Source organism: Vanessa atalanta, chromosome 12 (assembly GCF_905147765.1).
Source record: "Vanessa atalanta chromosome 12, ilVanAtal1.2, whole genome shotgun sequence".
Taxonomy (NCBI): Eukaryota; Metazoa; Arthropoda; class Insecta; order Lepidoptera; family Nymphalidae; genus Vanessa; species Vanessa atalanta.
In genome coordinates, this window is record NC_061882.1 from 3,518,430 (window position 1) to 3,540,967 (window position 22,538).

The 22,538-nt window shown below is 30.6% G+C and overlaps 1 protein-coding gene across 1 annotated transcript in view; it reads right to left on the minus strand.

Moving 5' to 3' along the window:
• Positions 1 to 427: 427 nt before the first annotated feature.
• LOC125067826 (chondroitin sulfate synthase 1) overlaps positions 428 to 22,538 on the minus strand; it is a 47,512-nt gene continuing 25,401 nt past the window's right edge. Inside the window, exons 2-6 of the mRNA XM_047676617.1 lie at positions 9,478 to 9,618; positions 4,743 to 4,923; positions 3,329 to 3,486; positions 2,737 to 2,938; positions 428 to 1,947 (exon numbers count right to left, since the gene is read on the minus strand). Of these exons, the coding sequence (XP_047532573.1) occupies positions 788 to 1,947; positions 2,737 to 2,938; positions 3,329 to 3,486; positions 4,743 to 4,923; positions 9,478 to 9,618 (1,842 nt within the window). The 3' untranslated portion in view covers positions 428 to 787. The remainder of the gene's footprint in view (positions 1,948 to 2,736; positions 2,939 to 3,328; positions 3,487 to 4,742; positions 4,924 to 9,477; positions 9,619 to 22,538) is intronic.

The window sequence follows — 22,538 nt, forward strand, 5'->3', positions numbered from 1 at the left end:
TGGTACGTTAACTTATAAAATGATCAGTTAAAAGTAAAGTATCAACATGTTATAGTAATAAGAAAGCAATTTTTTTTTTCTTACCACATGCAAAATTAAAATGAGTATAACAACTTTTACATCTCAAATATAATAATGTTATTAATGACACAAAATTAAGATGGCGACGGCATAACTCATAATAATGAGGTCTCTTTCACTCTCATGTCGAAAAAAGAGTGCGACACAGTTGTTTGAAATAAACGCTACCATCATTTAACGAGAAATCGAAAGTATTGATCTTTGATCAACTAACATAATCGTTAAAAAAATCCTGTTGAGTTTTGTTGAGTTTCCTAGTGACTCAATTTTCACGATTTGATAATTTTTCAAATTGATAAATTTATATACATGTATTTTTATAATTGTATAATTATTAAAATTGGACAATAGAATAAATTGATCTAAAAATATATATCATTACTAGTGCTTAGGAACATTTAGTAACTATCTAATATAACATCTAAGTGTATAAATGCTTCAAAAATTAGTATTTCTTATACTCAAATGCCATTGAAAATGCCTGATTCAGACCAAATTTTTCAATCTAATAAACAAATTTTACGATAACATTATAATACAGAACGTGACAATTAATTATTAAATAATTTCTTACACTATTATACATGTCAAAATTAAGTCAAAATGATAAAAACTGTTCTACAACATATCGATATTTTAAAATCACAAATGATTTTTGAAACCAAAAAATAATGAAATTCGAAAATAACCTACTATAGTCCCTATACTAGCTGGCACCTTTCTCCTCTTGCGGCCACAAAACTTCAGGGTGATTAAGCATGTAATATGTCATGTGTTTCTCGCTCCCATAAGTCGAAGCCTTTGTTCCGAGACACATGAGGAATTGACTCTTTTCCAATTTCTTATCACAGTCAACAGAATGAAAGATATGCACTAACGTTTCGTCCGCTATTCTATACACCGTTAAATTCGACTTTATTAAAGTCTCGAACAATTGCACGTCCTCCAAACCCCACCCTTTTATATTCAAATCGAAACCACCAACTCTATCAAAGTCACATTTATAAATACTAAGTATACCAAAACCGTATTGTCTGAAATAACCGAAATCATCATTTATCACTTTACTATATTTCAAATTCGCTAATTCTCTATCACTTTTAGTAGCACCATCTTCGCTTTCAACGTATTTTCCTAAATCTGTATTCATAACGAGAGTTTCGTCTTTGAACTTATTATAATCGTCGCCGTAAACGACCTCAGGATTGTATTCACTGAATACGATTGGGAAGTACACTTGGTGGTATTTGACTGTGTTGATTCTTATTCTCCTGAGGGTCACGTGGTTAAACATCATGTCCACGTCTATGAAGAAAACTAGATTGTCACTAGAACACTGTTTGATACCTTCCGTTAAGGCGGCACCTCTCGAGAATGTCGTTGAACCCATTTGAACTATTTTTATATCTTTTCCATAGACATCCCTGTAGTGATTTACCAAAGATTCTGAATTTGAGTAATCTAATGGGCTTTTGCTATCTAAATATAGTACTACGATAAGCGACACAGCTTCGTCGTTTTTTAAGACGATATCTTCGTAATTCTTCATAAATCGATTGAAGACCTCAAACCTTCCTAGCAATGGGAGAACGAAGTGTATCCGTCTATCATAGATGGGGTATTCGTATTCATCGTCACTCCATTTCAGGACTTTTGGTAAATTACTCTGTATTTTAAGCAAACTGTTTTCAAATGCTTCTCTGACGTTCAATTTGCTGATATCAAGGAAACTGTTTTGACCCTGTGGATCGTCGAAGTCTTCGTAATCATTCTGATAATTTTTCCCGTTGAGATCTAATTGTTCGAGAATTTCCGGCTCTTCGACTGGTGGCGGTTCGCCCATAGGCAACTCTCGTATGTCAGTCCCTGTAAAAAAATTTTGAAAGATTATAACTTCCAAAGTAATTATCAGTGTAAAATTGATATAATGAAATTAAAGTAAATGAAACACTCCACGAACGTCTTATTAAGTGAAGAGGCTAGTAAAATTTTCGTACAGAGAATCGGATTTATATTTTAAGGAAGATATTCCACTAGAATTCTTGGCACCCTTCCAAGCGATCATGTTTGTTTTGTATGTATGGTAGTTATTTTTATTTTTAATCTTGTATACATTTACTTAAGCTAAAATATATAAATCATTCTTAATATGTAATGATAATGAATTTTTCAGTAGTTGGAACTAAATACCATTATTATTCTTCTCTAATGTACATAGATTAAATAAGTTCATATAAAGTTTAACCACATTGTTGTGATTTAGAAAGACGGATAAATTAAAAAAGAATAAAATAAATAGTAAAATCTCTGAAGTTATATTAATATTTCGGACAAAAAACTCTACAAATTGTCTGTACATCGAAACATTTTCTCATCTTTCAACTTTTTTTTTGTTACCTACTGTATTAAATAAATTTTATATCGACAGATGTAAGCAAGTACAAAGTACAAACAACTTCATCGAAAAGTTTTTGAATAATAATTGATTGAATCCAAGTTCAGGCAATATCCATTTTTTGTGTAATTTAAAAATGTATGTACACCGACTTAGTAAACTACAAACCTGATTTTTTAATCATACTTAATAATGAACAAGTTTTGAGGTATTCATGTCATACAGTGGAGTATTATAGTTACGCAATAGTCGACACTGACCCGTGAAGGACTGCTGCAGGTACGCGTGTCGCCTCACGGCGGCGGTGAGCTTGCGTCCGCGGTAGCGCCGGTAGCGCAGCAAGAGGTCCAGCACGTGGTCGGCGCCGTGCAGCGGCTGCAGGCGCGTGTAACCGTACAGCAACTCGTTGAAGTCGATCACGCGCCCGCGCTGGCGTGACGGCGCGTTTATTATCTCCATCACCTGGAACAGACCACGCCGTCACAGTTGTCAGTAGAGAAATTTGTAAATTTATTTAACACTTAATAGCCTTATAGTATGCTGGTGTAATAAATGTGTATTAATATGTTACTGTGTCGAAAGATTATCAATAGCAGCACAGTCTGTATATTGGCAGTGTTTTTCCGTCCAATCTGATCATGAGTGTGAAAAAATAGAGAATGCATCTGTGTTAACAAGAAGATCTTACTCCATTGAAACCCTGATGTTGTCAAAGACCTCAAATACAGGCCTTAATAACTGGCGATGCTCAATGCAATAGAGATGTATGAGTAATGGTCATAATAAGATCAAGAAGGCAATTCTAAAGTAAAAAATATTGTATAATATTATAGCGAATTGATGTAAACTGACCTCTCTTATGACGTCATCGAGAGCCTCTTTCAGCGGAGTCTCGATCCTCCGCTTAGGGTTGGAATGGCTCACGGAATAAATAGACTTGCTAATGAAATCGAAGGGCACGATGTCCTCCACTGTGTCCGGTTTGTACCTGTTAAAGTCTATTGGAGCACCTGAAATAGGAAAAAAAATATTTTGAATTTTGTGTCCATTCATAGTGAATGTTTATTAATAAAATCTTTTACTATAATAATATAATTTGGCACTTGCGTAGCGTCAAGTTCAATGGCAGAAAATGACAACCGCTTTTGTAATCTCGACCGCACCACTAAACATGGCAGAGGTGCCCGTAGGTGAACTGAATTACTAAATTTATAATTTAAAATAACGTTTGCTATGTCCAGTTTTAAATACAAGCATATTATGTGACATATTTAATAAAAAAAACTGTGAAATTAGTGGGCATAGTATTACTTCGTTTCTTTTTTCTAAGTAGAAATGAAACCAAATATTTTTGGGGTCAATTTGTCTAGAAATGTTAAAAGCAAGCAGCTCGTTTTTAGAGTTCAAATCTGACAGTGTTTACTAAGAGTCACGCAAAAGTTCAGTGTCCGAACTCTGTTTTTACTGAGTCGTGGCGGATTGCTGTCTTATCGAATTAAAAGAGTGAGGCAATAGAGGGTGCACTTATATTTGCACACACACTGATGCACCATGAAATCTCATTCGCAGTTAGCTAGTTACCGATAAGAAAGGCCACCATGGCTAAAATCTGTCAGCAATATATGTATATTATGGGTGACGAGACTTTTTCGACACATTTCAGTAATTTGTATTAACGATACACTTTGATTTGGATTTGGATCTTCAAAACCGTAAACCTCACTGGTATTCGAGACTTACGTAAAAAATCCAAACCAATATTAATTAAGAAATAAATTTATATAATTATTAGTTGTTAATTCTTGGTGGTAGGGCTTTGTGCAAGCCCGTCTGGGTAGGTACCACCTACTCATCAGATATTCTACCGCCAAACAGCAGTACTCAGTATTGTTGTGTTCCAGTTTGAAGGGTGAGGAAGCCAGTATAACTACAGGCACAAGGGACATAACATCTTAGTTCCCAAGGTTGTTGGCGCATTGGTGATGTAAGGAATGTTTAATATTTCAAACAGCACTATTGTCTATGGGCGGTGGTGACCACTTACCATCAGGTGGCCGATAGGCTCGTCCACCGTCCGATACCATAAAAAAAAAATGCCACATAATAATAATCTAGCATCACCATCGCCTTCTCACTTACATAATTCTACTTACATATATAAATATGTTAAGTAATTCTCACTAAATAATCTTTAGCCCTATGTAATTACTGATATAAAGCAGTTTTTGATTAGGTTTAACCTTTATATATGCTCAATTCATTTTACCTAGTATTTTATTGTTGCCCAAGTATCCCGGTTCTCCTATTTTTACAGGGAATAGTGGAACGTCGCCAGGGAGCACGAAGTTTGCCACTTCGTCGGTTGCGACCCCTAGTTGACGAACAGATGATGATATATCCCTGTGAAGATCTAGCGATTGTTCTCTGAGGTCCTGGATGTGAAGATTCTGAAATCAAATAAAGTGAACTCGTCAATTCCAGCTCCAAACTCTCATTACAAAATTTACATCTAACAAAGTGAAATGCCACTCATAGTTATTAATTTTTTTGAATTCCAAATTATATACAAATATTTTCGTTTCTATTTAACCCTTATCTGTAATACAATTCCAATAAAAAAACAGGAGCCTTACTTATTAGTTGTTTTTAAAACAAGATTATGTGAAGCAATGCGTTAGCGGTCCTGAATTTTACACGGTGCAATTTTTACCTGATCTTAATTTTGATATTTTTAAATAAAATTGATATCTGTATCAAAATCCTACTAAATAAAAAATCAATTTTTGATTGCTGATAAAAATAGAACTGTAGTTTCGAAGATACTAAATAACACAACTTGTGATATGTAAGATATATTTGTTTTCTATGAAGTAAAATACGAGGGACGGTGTACACACAACGATACCAAATACGTAGATGTATTTTACCATTTTTAACTAGATTTAATTTATATATAAAAGAACCGGGATACTGCAGTGAATAGACTTAATCGACTTTTTCGTCTAATAAATTTGAATAAATTAATTTCATGCTTGGCGGTTAAAGAAGACGCAAGAAAATCTGCATGTACTTGTAAACCCACTAACTGACGTTGAAGCAAAGTGTAAGAAGCTTCGATTCTTTAAGAAGGGGCTGTTCAACCCGCGCTACTATAGCATATTGCTACTTTCCTTTATACTTAAATAATATCTATAATACGTGAACATGAAAATTTGTACTACAACGTTAACTTTTAATATTTTTCCAATACTTTTGTTTCGTATGGGATATATAACATTAAACGTTATTTACTAATAAACTTAACTAATCTGTCCACTGATATTTAATTGTGGGTACGTTTTAATACATTCGCTTATCGTATCCGTTTCTGGACGTACATAAACCGTTCAATGCACTGTTTTATCTCCTCTCAGAATCGAGTGTCGCAGGATGTCTTAAACCTTGTCGATTCCTAATCTTTAAAGTACTTGTAAATACGATACTTTATTAATAATTGCGATTATCTATAACGATATGTGTATTTATAAACAACGAAGTTTATTATAAAAATATAAAGAATATTTGATAGTATTCAGTGCTGCCAAAGTATAGAACTCATGAAGAAATATCCGAAAAAAAAATAAACACTATTTATTCAAATAGCATAATGTAAAGGAGCTATTAAACATTTTGCGTAATTCATATAACGCATTAGTTCTAAATATAATTTGCATGAAAATCTGTTTTAATGTCTTCGCTTAATATCTTAATAAAAAAACAATAAAAATGTTGTTATGAATGTATGAATGCATTGACAGGGCCACTCGGGATGATGTAAGGATTCTACCGATAGCAATACATCCAAATCTCATTTAAAAGTTATGGTTTAATAAATAAAATGACGTAAATAGATGCATTAACCATAACTCTCCTTTTGTGGGGAGTCATGTAAAAAAGATAAATGCAATTTACATTCCTTCACGTAAATAAAGTAAAATTAGACGTAATAGGGTAATAAATTATAGTCTTTATATTCCTATAACTATTGCATTCTAAAGAAGACCTGTACTATAAAATTCGAAGTAGAATATACGTTCTGAATTTGTTTTAAATACAAGTATAATTCAATTATAACAAATTTTACAAAATCTTAATTTTTTGTTCACTTTTTCAAACATTAATTATATCCAGACATAATTTATTATCCATTGTCCTGTTATCGACGTTAGTTACAGTAGCGATACAATATTAACACTCAAAATGCACGAAGAATAGAATAATTATTCACTACGAAGAAATAGAAAATGTGATGTATTAATCTCAGCTGAACCTTTAGATCATATTTATAGAGGAGTTTTAGTACTAGTAGAGATAGTCCAGTGGTTGGATCACATAAATTTTAACAAAAAATCTAAGGCTTAAATACAGACAAGCTACAAAATTTTTTTGTTTTTTTTTATATATATAATAACTAAGTGTAAATTTTACAAAGAATTATTTAGCAACACGTAAATAAACTTACCATAGTTAAATTTAAATATGCAATAGAGACACGTGCATCAACTATTTATGTTTAAAGATTCAGAAAATCAAAGGCAGTATTAATTATCAAAAATTCGAACACAGTTAAACGTTTATTGTCTGTGTATATATGCAATATGTGGATACATCAAACCCGCAAATCTGTTCAGAAACTTTAGTTTATTTTAACATGTTAACAAAAGTTATGCGTGTTCGTGTTTATATTAGCTTATATTACAAAATAACCTCTCCCATCTGATGTTTTCCGTGACTCAGGATATGACATCATATCGCTGTAAGGAGCGCTAAAAGATATACTGAAAATAATCTAAGTCTATTACTATTCACTTGTAATACTTTGTAAATGTATTAATAAAACGCTGCGTTGTACAATACTTTTTTCAGACATACGTCTTTCATTGTACAGATTTTTGTTTCCACCGTAATCGCTTTTGTAAATATAATATGTTAATGTATTTTTTATCATTTATCTTAAAGAGGGTTTTTTTTTAAAGAAAAATTTCATAGTACTTACAGAACATTCAACTTTATACATTTCTTAATTACATCTACTATTATAAAAAAATCATCTACTAATTTATATAATAATAAGGTCATATTTCCAATTTATTCAGTAAAGCTTATCAAAAGTTATCAATTTAAAAAATGAAAATCGTTTGATTTGATAAACAAAGCAGAACAAGGTCTGTCTTTGCCTATTCAAATATAGATTCTTGATAATTTGTTAAATGTAAATGTAAGTTTAAAGGTACCGTCAGTATGCACATTTGTTATCTGGGATATTGTTGTGTACTAAACAAATGATATGACAATTAGTTACATGAATCATCGTGATCGTAACATGAAATACATTTTCATTTATTAATTCTGTCAGAATTACACGTCGATTATTGTTGTAATTTTTTAGATATATCTTCACGTGCATACATAATCATTCGAATTCATTGTTTAGAATTACAGAACATAGTCGGAAACTGGGAGAATGAATAATTAAAGATTATTGAAACACGTGGACGGCTGTCTGCTATTGTCGTAAATATAATCGATAGAAAATCGACCATAATCGTTATTGAAAATTTTCGAAAACATATAAAAAGTAAATGTAATCAGCCTGTAAATCCCACTGCTAAACTAAGGTCTCCTCTATTTTTGGTTCGGAAGTTAATCCATGTGGCAGAATTTCATTGAAATTAGACACTTGTAAGTTTGCTCGCGATGTTTTCCTTCACCGTCGAGCACGAGAAATATTAGCATATTATATTAGCATTACAAATAAAGCAAATGAAAATTCAGATGGTTTGAACCCGCACTATCGGTTAAGATGCTCGTGTTCTAACTACTGGGCTATCTCGACTTATGCTTAATATGGATTAGCATGTTTCGTTTTTTTTTTTCTAACAACAACTTCTGAACAAAAAAATGGTCATCAAACAGAAGATAAAAAGGTGCTGAACCTTTTTTGTGGCTTGACCTATTTATGGACATATATTTCTATAGCTACTGTACATTAATAAAATTCTAATTTTTTTTAAGTTTCTTTAAAAATTTATAGGATTATTTTTCAATACAACGTCGAGTTATAATAGTACAAAACGTCAATGAATTCGATCAAAATAAGAGACTAAGAATATAACAATAAAAAAGAAAACAAAATAAAATAATTACCTAAACAAACGAAATAGTTATCAATGCAATTAGCAGTGAATGATGTAACAAGGTTTATGCATAAACAATGCGCGTACAAATTGATAGCGCATGCTTGTACTGTAAAATAATATGATCTGTTCATGAAATATTTTTAACAAAATAAGTCATCAAATATGAATACAATCTCACAATATATTATGTCACACACAAAGGCTATGCGTTTGTTCGTGTTAATGTGTTTTGTCTGTGCAGGAACACGGTTAAAAATATTTTAGTAAAATTTCCTTTACTCATAGATTAAAGGATTGACATATAGGTCATTTTAAGTCTATCTTTCTAAAGGCATTCAACTCCGACATAGCCTTGTACATAGAACTGATGGATTTAATTTAAAGCTCCTCTGAGTTTTCACATGCTAGATTTGATTTATAATTCATTTAAGACAATATCATTAGAAAACATACCGGGCCCTTTGATAAAGGGGACATGTACCCATTACGGTAAAGAGGATAATGCATGCATGGATCGCATGAAATTCTGCCAAATATACTTTTAAACGAGCTGTAATAGAACGGTAGAAAAAACTCGAAGCCTTATTCTTAACATAAATTTAAATTTATTTTAGGTAGACAGATGAGCTAATGGGCTATCTTATATTGTCACGCTTGACTGTACCACTAAAATATATAAAAACAACATCTTACATCATCAATGTGTTGCTAGTTGCGGAATTAAAGATATTATGTCAATATAAAGTTTTTCTATTTAACAATTGGAGCCCACTCACGAGATTTATAACCTGGATTATAATTTATAACACTCGTATAAATTACCTTAAAATAGGTATGTAATCTGTACATCTGACGATGGTCCTTCACTGGATGTAACGTAATTGCACGGTGGACCTCCCTCTTCTTGAGCCGCCCAGTGTACGCAGCCGCGCCGCTCCCGTTGTGATGTAGGATCGTTTGCATCTGTAATACGGGCATATTGTCTGTGTTATCTAGTAGTCGTTGTATTAAGACAACAGTTTTAATGTGAATTTTATTTTATAAAGGGTTCTTGTACTTTTCTAAGTTACATAACCGTTAGTTTTTTATGTTATCAGCTAGATTGGTAATTATGTTCAGCCTTTCCAAGAAGAATTAAGATTACCGAAGATAAAAATAAAACGCTTCAGATTAAAGAAGTATTTGAAAACTATAATTTTGTTTTTTTTAAACTACCAACAACTAGTGTTTTATTTTTACTTATCAATCATTAAACACGACCGAAACTTTCTTCTTTTTATGCGGCCCTCGTGGTTTTAGTATTGTAATTTACGTATTATCTATTATATATAAATACTAATAGGGGAGTCAAGTATATTAATACATATATCAAGAAAAGCAGAGACTACTTTCTAAATATACGGCTCAATTCCTCTTCTATCTCCCAACGCCACTATATAAAACAGTAAAAGCGTTAGTAGCTACAATTTTATATACTATCGCGTAGTCATTTTAAATGTATTCGGATAATGACCCAACCCCGTCTCATTATTATTATTATCCTTACTAATATTACAAAGGCGAAAGTTTGTATGCACGCAAAAACTACCGAATGGATTTTAATTAAACTTTACAATAACATAGCTTATTCGTCAGAGTAACACAAAGGCTAAAATTTATAAGGATATTTTGTAAATAATACCTGACAACCAATCCCTAAAACGCGGACGAAACCGCGGGCGAAAACAGGTATATCATAATAAAATCTATAAGCAAATATCTGGGTACAAGAAATTAGGGTCGATTCAAATTGCAATCAAAGAAAATGATGTGTATCTCCAATATAACTAGTTTAAAATGCAAACTGTTAGAGGCATTCTAGGCAAGGAAAACTTCTATATAAATATTTATCAGTGCTTTTTCGCTAACTTCTCCTATTTTCAGGCCTATGAATAAGTGGTTTATTCATTGTATGTATTTCTTAAACTATCAGCATCTTTTACTATCAGCATCCTGATTAGAAAATATCAATTATTTACCTTATAAACAGAAATGATAAGAAATAACATATTTTTACGCTTTAAAGTTAATCGCGTCGTTTTATAGAAGCGTTAAGCTTGTAAACGGATAGAAAAACTTAACTATCCTTACTAGGTACTATTAATTATTATCCTGCGAAAAAATTTAGAAACACAGAGTTAGAAGAAACTTTAGTAAATAGTATATAAAAACAGTAAATCTTCAAATTTTTTTTCTCGGTTTTTCGTTAAAGTTATATACATACATACCAATTAGAATATTAAACTACAGGATTCCGTAGAAAAATTAGGAATTTTGACGCTTATTCGCTTAATTTCCAAGTAATATATAAAAGATATATCAATTAATGGAAAGGGGACTTATTAATTATATCGATTACATGTTAGCGGTTCAAAGAACATGACTGTAACGTAAAGGCTATCAATCAATTAATTGTTCATGCGATGTTTTGAATGAAGATTAAATGTCTCGTAACTGCAGCTGGCCTCTTTAATTTTACCGACAATTGATACTAATATTCATAATTTCATATCAATAAGATTCACCTTCTCATTGTTAAAATTTCAATAATATGGCCGCGTAAACCACAGGCATAGATAATAATTTGTGATACTTTACTAACATTAGTGTTTTAATTGTAATCGGTTCTGCCAAAATATACTGTTTTAATAAAATTATTATATTAAGAATATCGGATAGGAAAAGGTTTATTTTATGCGTACATTTTAAACATTGTATTAGATAAAATTAGGTACCTATGTATAAACAAATTTAGGAGTATACCTTAGGCTCTATAGTGCAAAACCTTTAATAAAATAAATCATTAAAAATGTTTTTGACAAATTTATAAAACTTCAGAATTATAGATACCAATAAAAATAATAAAATAGTAAATGAATTAATAAAAAGAAGATAATATATCTAAATAAAAATATAAATCAAACAGTACCACAAGCAAAAACTAGTTACGTATAAAACATCCGTGAACGGTGACCCTTGACTAAGCAAACAAGGTGACAAAGGTTGTCTCTAATAGTTAGATTCAATTAATTAATCTGTAAGCTGTAACCTGTTTTGCATCAGCATATCATTACATTTTTATCTATGGCAACACTTAGTTATTTTTTATTTTATATTATTTAAAAATAGATTATACAAAACAAGTCAATTGACTTCAAAATGTAGATACTGATTTTAATTTATTTGTGCAATTTGAACCTTATGTTATTTAAATTAATTATGTGCTGTAAAATTACTATAATTACACTGAGTAGTGTGAATACAAGTCATACTCACACACAGAGACAATACTTGAATAAAGTACCTATATTTCTTTACGAAATAATATGATGTATGAGATAATATATATTATAAGTATACGTATTTATATAAATTGCCAGTAACCGCACCAGTCTTTCCACATATGTATTTCATAGGGTATGCATTGTTTGTATTACAAAAATCCACCCATCTATCTCATCGTTACGAAATATTTATTATTATTATGTATCCATACGCTATACTGTTCTTGGCCGTTGGCGTAGTCAGGTAACTCAAGGTTTTCTTTCATAAATAGAGAATGACGTACAAAGCCACGAAACAAGTATTTATGTTACTAGTTAAGAAAACATTTTCCATCATTAGGGTTACCATAAAATCGTTTTCTTTTTTTAAGACGCATACTTTTTCTTTTGTATCTTTTTATGATTACAAATCCTTAGTATGAATTAATTATTAGTTATTACCGGCAATAACAATCGATAAAGTAGATTCACTAAATTTGACTAAAGTTCTCAATAAAATAGGGCAGGGCAGTTTTATATTTTTAAAATCGGAACCAGATAAAAATAACGTTTTTAATACTATATATTTATTAATTCAATAATTTGTCATACAGATAAAATCACAAAAAAAAATACGTTGAACGTTTCCAATATTTATATGAAGCAGTTAATTGAGCAGAGTTTTGCCAAGCCCTATTCATTACTACCGAAAACGCATTGTATACAAAAGCGAAGTATTTTGTTAATAGATGAGTTCAACAAGGCTAATTCGAATATAAAACTTTAAAAACGAGTTCTGTTGACATCCTCAATATAAATTTTGATAGTGTATTTTATTACTTTTTTACATAAATTCTTACTTAATAACCAATTAAACAAGTTATTTGCGTGAGAGTGTTTAATCTCAATAGTGTTATATGTCTTTTTAAAACAAAATTAGAAAATAAGTTTTATAATTATCAGAGGTATATCTATAACCTACAAGTAAATTGTGCTTTAACAAAATTGTTGATATAATTCCCAAATGAAACATCTCATTTATATTATTTGTTTCATATATAGAATATATAAAAATATATATTGAATAAATTCTACAGAACAGTTAGAACGAGTAGAATTGATGAGAACAAGATGCTTCTCATGTACGTAACAATTTCATTTGCGTGAATGACCGAATGATTTAGAAAATTGTCTGGGTGCGATTTGATCTGCCTACACTATGAACATCCTATTTAACACTCTTAGAGATTTGTTCATTTAACCTTTAAGCTGTTTTAACTATTATAAAACTGATCAATTTATACAAATGAAAACTTTATCAGAATTTAGTTTGGTAGTACCATAACTAAATCGCGTCGCATTTTTTTTATAGATTTCATTCTTATTTTTACTCAATAAACGCACATACGCAAATATAGACTATTTTAAGGTTCGAAATTTTAAGATTTATCAAAAAGCCATTATTTTTACTTTGAAACTTAACACTGATTTGACATTAAACACAATAAATGATAATAATTAAATGACGTAACGAACAAAATAACGTTTCTAAATATTCCAATTTTAATATTTAATTACCATATAGAATTATTTTATACCACATTGAACTGATGACTTTTAGTTGAATATTTGGAAAAGAACTAATAATCTGATCCCGATGTTATATATATCTTCACTATACTGTTAATCTAATTTAACATCAATGGCTTTATCTGAATATAAATCATATTTTTATTTGTAAATACATATTTGGTTTCTGTCACGGGATTAATGTAAAAATGTGACTTTATAATTTTACTGGTGATATTACAATTGAACGAAATTTTATCTAATACCAAACGGATATAATTATCAATAACTTATAATACCTCTTATAATTATCATTATACAATATACCAAATTCTTTATAATCGATATTAGGTATGTTCCAAAAAAATCAGTTTGTAATATTACTGGTAACATTCCAATCAGCAAACGTTCGGACTTTGATGATGTTTTGTAAAAATGTAATAAATTTAATTTAATAATTGGATAATATTTTAAATTATTTTTAATTTTAATGATCCAAATTATCTTTTAAGCAACAGGTTAGTTCCCACTTCGAATATATTAGCAGGCTGATGACGAATTCATGTTAACATTATATTCACATATCTGAATATTTATAAAGATATGTACTTACTATACGTAACAATTTCAATCGTTTAAAATCAACAAAGAAAATTATAGATTAAACATTGAAAACAAGAACAAAATCGGTAATTTATTATTTCTATTATCAAGATAGTATCTATCAGATATAACCGTGGAGACGGAAATGTTGAAAATTATTAATTAAATTTTAATTTTTTTTTATATATAGTAATCGTTATAGCCTGCGTGGATGCGATAAACTCAAAAAATATCCTATAAAAATATATATGAGTAGGATTTAGGTGTATAATTTACTAGATTTTGTAAATAAAAAATGAAATGTCGACAGCGAGATTTACCAGTGTGCACCGGCTAAACCAATAGAGATATAAAATGTATTACGATATCTTCGATGTAAACGTTTTAACGACAACGACAACATTCAATGTTGACGTATTATAATATATACCAAGAATGAATGATTTGCTTAAAATATGGATATAAGATAAAAGATGACCGTTTTTAGAGAGTGAAAAGGAACGACACGAGGATAGACGGGACGGGTTTTTGCAAGCGCCGAACAGATGTTAGTCATTGTGTGCTAATGATTTAAAGCCCACAGATCATTTAGGAACAGAGAAAATTATTTCTAATAAATGCTAATATCAGAAATTTACAAAATATAATGTAAATCTACCATACATACATATTATATACACATACATGTATATGAATTAATGCATGTCGTTCAATAGCCAATAAATATGAGTTAGCGATTAAAGTTATTCTATAACATACCAAAGGATATTTTATATTTACAGATAATGCTGATTTAAAAAAAAAACTTTTTTTAATAGTTTGTAAATACTATCATATATATTTCATCTAGGTAATGAAAAGTTTTGTAGTACATAATGTATAGGCTTGAAATATATTTCAGCACTATGGGAACAAAAAGTGATGTAAACATGGCTATTATTTTCCTATCAGTAGATGAATACTAAAAAAATAAATAAATAACGTAACTCTCTTGTCACATTACTCTATGTCTGACTGAAGAAGATATATTGACGTTGAGAACTTTCTCTTAAAATAACTGTAGGAAGCGACTTCTTGACTTCTTTGAACGTATTCTCAAGTAGGTAGTACATTAATCTGAAAGGAAGATGCGCTAATGCGCCTCCTGATTGTAATTGGTTACATCTTCCTGTACGCTTTTGCATTATATGAAAGAAATTATACTTTTATTACACTGGCTCAGGCAAACTTAGTGTTATAACTTATAAGGTTATAACACTTATTAGTTACTATGTTTACAGGTAAAATAACTGATGAGTAAATACTACCTAAAGCGGCTGATTGCACAAAGCAATCCACCAAAGCATCAAGCAATTACACATTTTAACATATAAATACAACGATGGTACTGGTTACAAAGACAAATAATAATTAATAATTCCTTCAATACCATGCTAAAGAATTAACAGACAAATGTTAATTAGGAGAATATTCAACCATGTCTAGACCCTTCTTAGACGTAGGCTTGATTGAATGAAGAGTCGGACTGTAGATTCCGGGCTTTACTTTCCCGTTCAGATTTCACATTACCTAGGTCGCCTAACCGGTCCCTCTAGACTACCTGTACTTGCAAAACGGTTGCGATTGTAGTAACACGTAATGAAAATATTTGTATACATTTCGATTATTATAATTAGTTTCATTATTAATTTATATTCTTAATATGTTCTGGAATCGTGTGTATTTTTAAATTTTCAGTATTGGTCAACTCTGCAACTTTATATATATTTGAACGTGACATTTCGGCAGAATTGACACTATGGTCATGGCCTGAATAGGATAAAGTTCAATGGCGGTAAATATATTTATACAAGCATCGCGTAAGTTCAAACTGTAAAACTGTCTACGATTTGAAATTTATAACATAAAACTCAAAAAAAATGTTATATTTACTATGTTAGTATGTGTAGCGGAAGATTAATAATAGATAATATTAGTCTGATTCTTTAAACTAATTTAAAAATTTCGATATTATAATTACTAATTGTAATATTCATAATCACATAAGAGACAAGAAATCAAGATAAAAGACACCTAAAATTAGATACTTAAATTGTATGCTGAGGTATAATACGCAAATATTTTCGGCCTTGGAAATCAAAACGAATCCTTTCGGCCATAAAATCACGGTATTTTTAAAACTATGCTGGCGGACGCGCTGTTTTGTATGCTACTTTTCTATTCCGATCATTTTCTTAACTTCATATAAAACAAAATGTTATAAATCATATAAATATAGTTTTCAGTACATACGAACATTGAAAATATATTAACATGAATATAGCGACCGTCAGACAAGTAACGTATGGATGACTCGTTGAAAAAAATAAAGGAAGATTTTGACCTCTCAGGGTCTTCATACTTGTATCAAATAACTTGGAATTTTCTGTCACTATCTCCGGGCCTTTAAAGGAAACAAATGAAATCTAACCATAACCGCAAGCGAAAGCTACCATACCAACTACAAATTAATTAGTTAGTAATTTCATTTATAGCACCGCAAGACTTGTAGGTACGCTGACTATCCTACACGTCAGACATGTACAAGGTACTCGTAAATTCTGAACATCCAACAGACTATCCCCTACACGCTCAATTTTCTTATACTCATTGTGATGAGAAAATTAAACTTCATTTAAGGTCAAGGAGGTATTAAATATTTTATATTATACTAAATGAATCACACGCTTCTTTGAATATAAAATAAGAACTATAATAGCATTTTTTTATGCTTTATGCTTAGGTTAAATGGTAAAAGTTGAGCTCTCACTTTCAGCCCCAATAAGTCTTACTACAATATAATTCTATTTCATATTTATTTTTTGTTCCACTTTTTGCCTCATAGATGTTTCAAGCATGTGTGAAAAAGTGAATGTGAATCGATACTGAATGAATGACCTGATCGAAGAATTTGAACTATCTATATGTAGCAATTACGTATCATGGCAAAGTTCAAAATTCGACATTAGATTGCATCCAGTTGTAACCTTTGCAATTCTACGAAAGTCACCAACAACCATGTAGGTATTCATTTATTAGTTACTCACATTAATAATGCCTCGTTGTAGCTAAATATAAGTCTCCAGATCTCGAGGTTCAAACGTCAGGTCGGATGATATACAGTTATTGGGTTTTACTATCGAAAAATTCTCAGTAACAGCCCGGAGTCTGGTAGTAGGAAGTATGTACACTCCCGCGCCTCGGAAAGCAGAGTGAGGGAATAGAGAGTGCATCTGTGTTTTTTTTATGGCATAGGGTGGTGGATGAGTCCATTGGCCACCTTATGGTACGTGGTCACCGCCGCCCATAGACAATGTCACTATAAGAAATTTTAACCATTCCTTACGTCGCCAATGCGCCACCAACCTTGTGAACTAATATGTTATGTTTATGTACTTGTAGTTACACTGGCTCACTTACCCTTCAAACCAGAACACAACAATACTGAGTACTATTGTTTAGCGGTATAATATCTGATGCGTGGGTGGTATGTACCCAGACGGGCTTGCACAACGCCCTACCACCAAGAAAGTTTGCGCACACACTTGTGATAGCTTTCCGTACGTGTCAAATTTGCCGTCCCATCGGATTGAGAGTGCTTCTGTTTGCGCACACAGTAGTTTGTTGGTCTCCCTTAAAATTGGATGACATAACATTAATATAATGTATATAATGTATATAATGTAATAATTCTATGCAACAAAATCACACACATCGTTTTACCGTGCGCTGTTTATGATTCATTGATTAATTACGATTATTATAAAATTTTCAAGAGAATTTCCAAAAAAGAACGTTGGGTAAAATTTTAAAACTAGAATAACGTACTAATGCAATTACAATATTGAATCAATTATTGTTGATGATTTAAGTTACAACAAAAAGTTGGGATACCAACGCTAAGCAACGCTAGTGTTGCCAGTTTACCTTTAGATACACGTAATTTTATTAGCCTTCTAATGTATATTTACATATAGTTACAACACAGCATCCAAAACATAGATAAATAGAATACCAATCTTAAGTATCTTTCTCGCACATAGTCATCGAAGATGCTAACATTCGCATTCACATGGAGCGAAATGGCTAAACCAGACAAGTATATTTGCAAGATATATTTGCATCCTGTCAGTTCCAGGATTTACAAACTAAGTACTATTTACCAGTTTTACGACTGACGTTATTTACTTTATTTTCCCTAACATATACATAAAATCAGATGTATCTATCGGAAAGAATCTTTTTTTTTTTCAAAACATTTTATATAAATAAGCAAGTATAGTTGCTAGTTGCAATATATACTTGTTTTTAATGTTGAAACAATTTGTCTCAAATAATTTAATTCATAAAAATACATCTAAAATATTACGAAGACTTAAGCGAACTATTTATTTGAACACTTAAAATATGACTCGTTAGTATATTATAGTAAAGACATACAAATTATGATATAATGTTTAAAAACGCCAAAATGTGAAACGCCATGTTTTTCCAAAACGATTTTTTATTAAGACACGAGTTATTCTGCCTAGGTACCAAGTCATATTATAGTGACTTCGAAACAATCTAGCGGCGAATTCCATCAATGTGTATAGTCATAAAAAAAAACATTCATAATAAAATATAAAAAATGTTAAAACCTTCACGGTGAAACGGTGTCGAAATACATCAATTTTAAACGGATCCATTTTGAAGATAAATAAAATCTGATATGACTTTATGTTTAATAGGAAATCAAACTATACTAATGTAAAACACGTTTCACAAAACTTGAATCTTGTTATCAAAACCAACAGCCAGTAGCGAAGATAAGCTCGGGCGAGTTAATTTGCACCATCTGTGCTACTCCGTCACGATTATCAAGATTATCTTAAATAGATTATTTTATATAAACGTTTAGTGAATTAAAGTTATTTTATAATGAAGATGAAATAAATTAATACATAATAATAATAACGAACTGTCTGTACTGGTTTAATACAAAAATACATATATAAGAATTTGGCGAAAATTTTAGAGTACTTGTATTTCATAAAACTAAGCATTATGAATTTTATATAATAAGTAAAATTATATTTATAAATCATGCCGTATCATGATCCAAGCATTATCTTCTAAAGTGAGAAAAGCCTAAGCCCAGCAATGTAACATTTAAAATGTGATACTAATATTTTAAGTTAAACTATAGCTCCCTTTATTGCAGCAGTGTGTGACACTTAGACATTTAAATAAGCAGGTTCAGTCCTGACTATATTTGCTACACCCACTCATGACCCACAAATTTGAAACCTGTTGGTTTGAATGTAAGAATACTGCAAAATGACTTAAAGATAATGATTTCCAGTATAAATAAAAAATATATTGTTTTCATTCTGTAAACTGAAGGATGACTAACTCCTTTAAGCAATAAGTCACGAGCAAACAAAATTTGTTAAAACCGAAAAATATTACTTTAAAGAATATTATTATTTTTTAAACAGAATAAGAGAATTTTCTGGTCCCTTGAATTAAAAGTTGGATACAAGTCGATGACCTTGATCGACTGGGCGTTACCGATAAGTGTGCCGCATAGAAGCCTCTCACCCCATGTGCCATGTAATTTAATATATGATCAAGGGGTTGCACCGCGATTTACGGGTATCGACTACGAAACATTTTCGATAAAAATATTTTTAAAAAATCTGCAAAACTAAGACGAAGGTTCCCTTAGTATTTGTGTTACTTTATATCCCACTATAAAAAAAATGTGATAGATAGCTTTATGCTGTAGAACCTGAATGCTTCATATGAGGTAGGCTAACAAATGTATAATTTTAAGTTAATTCGGTAATCATTAACAAGAAAAAAGAATCAATATAATCGATGAATAGTGAAGGTAAAACAATATACATATTAGTATATTTTTCATATATCCCAGAACTGAAGGTTCCACACTAATATACGAAATCGCTAGCAAGTGTGAGTGACTGAATGTTTGTATTGTGTGATTTCGAGTGGTAACTTCTAGTTGAAATCATAGAGCGTAATGTATTTTTATTTAACCATAGTTATTACACAGCACGTTTAAAATTCATAAAAACTGACAAACGTTAAATACAAATAAAATACAGAAACAATTCAAATAGCCTTCTACTTCTTAATTCAATATAATATCTACGTATTAATAACTCAGAGATATTGAAGACACAGATCATATAAACAGAAGAGCCATCAATCATAGAACGTAAAGGAAGCACCCACTTGCCTCAGGCCCCACCGGTTATGCTAAGTCAGACAAAATAACGCACGCTAGGAAACGCCAATCTTATACAATCTAGCTTCCGTCGCGACCTTGTCTTAGGGCATTATTGAGGTTAATTTTAAGAAAAATATCCTATTACGAGTGCGATGCGTGACTATAAATGGTTCTGGAAATAATGGACAAAATGGTCAAGCATCTGCGAGCGACCGGCTTCGCTTAACTTTGATAGAATAATTCTCATCTGGCAGGAAGTAAATGCCATAAGTTTAAAATTCATATATAGCTTATATATTATATTTTGAAGTAAATTTTTCTATGCTGATTTATGGACGGAAAAAAATCAAAAGGAATAAACATACAATGCAAGGTCTGTAAAAAATATCTTAAAAGTAAAAAAAGGATTTTTTATTATTTATAATATGATATTTAAAAATTACGTCTCATAAACTGTTTTTTTGTTTAATTTTTGCCTGACTAATAACAGTAAATTATAATAGAAAAATATTTATAGAAATAAGAATACACTACATAGGCAACTCAAGGAAATATTTTTGAAGCTGATTATGTGTCAGAAATGTTGGAGAAAAAATCATCTATATCCTTGGCATACTTGACTATGTGCTAATGCTACATAATTTAATGATTTTTTTTCTGTCAGTAACATAGTGGTTATACAAACGTTATATCACCAACATAAATATGTAAAAACTAAACTACAAGTACATTACATACCCACTCACAAGACCTTGGACTTTTATGACAGCCGAAATCTTCGTAGCATATCGGTATGAGTGTTATGACCTAATTGTAAAGATATCGTATTTTTATCGTTATCACTAATATAAAGACACTAGAGCAAGATTTTGAGACATTAGACACAATACAAAGAAATTTAAAACGTTTTAGTAATAAATGTATAACTTATTTGCTAATTAAATGAATTATTTTAAATAAGAACCATATTTATTATTATTGCTTACATTCTAAATAAAACAAGTCATAAATAACTTAGTTATCGACCCTTATCGTTGGTTGTTTTTTTGCAACGTTAAGCAATGAAATATTATAATTTATTTTTTATTTTTTTCTTTATTTATTAGTAAAATATTACTAATAAATAAAAAATTAAAATTGGCAATTATATCAAGTAACGCCCTCAACATAATAAGCTGACTGCTTTTTCTTTGAAGATGCTGGACAAAGTTTTCTTCTTATAAGAAGTTTGAAAGCCATTGATTTAAGGTTTATGTAGCAACAACGCCATTCCTGCGTTTGGATTTACAATAAATGTGTGCAGAACGACTGTACAAATTAAAAAAATATAAAAAAATTACTTTATTTTTAATTGTTATTATAATCTATTATAAGAGCTGAAATGGGCCAATGGTTAGAACGCGTACATCTTAACCGATAATTGCGGTTACAAACACAGGCAAGCAGCACTGAATATTTATGTGCTTTATTTCTGTTTATAATTCATCTCGTGCTCGACGGTGAAGGAAAACATCGTGAGGAAACCTGCATGTATCTAATTTCAACGAAATTCTGCCACATGTGTATTCCGCCAACCCGCATTGGAGCAGCGTGGTGGAATATGCTCCAAACCTTCTCCTCAAAGGGAGAGGAGGCCTTTAGCCGAGCAGTGGGAAAAATTACAGGCTGCTAATGCTAAAAAAATAAAATTAAATAGATGTAAACGTTGTACTTTATTTAAAGTTTAGAATAGACTATCGTAATCAGACTTTCAATGAAACTTTTATTTACTTTACTTATGACATACTCCGTAATTAAAATGGTGTAAAAGAGAAACAAGTGAGTTATTTTCAGTAGAATCTACTTTCCATTTAATACAGCACTGTAACATGACGATTCAAAAGTGCTTTTATGAGTCTACATTAGTAAATAATAATTTGATTTTGATTTACTTTTTTAAATACATAAATGATAAAAATGTTAGATTTTATCACTAATTAAATTATTATATTATTGATAAATTACAATTATCTTAACGGTATTTACATTTAAATCATTTTTTTACAAAGCATATCATGTCGTTGCAGTAGTCAACAAAACTAATTAACGTAATGAGATTAAAAATCTAATATCGAATGATTAGAAGGTAGGATAGT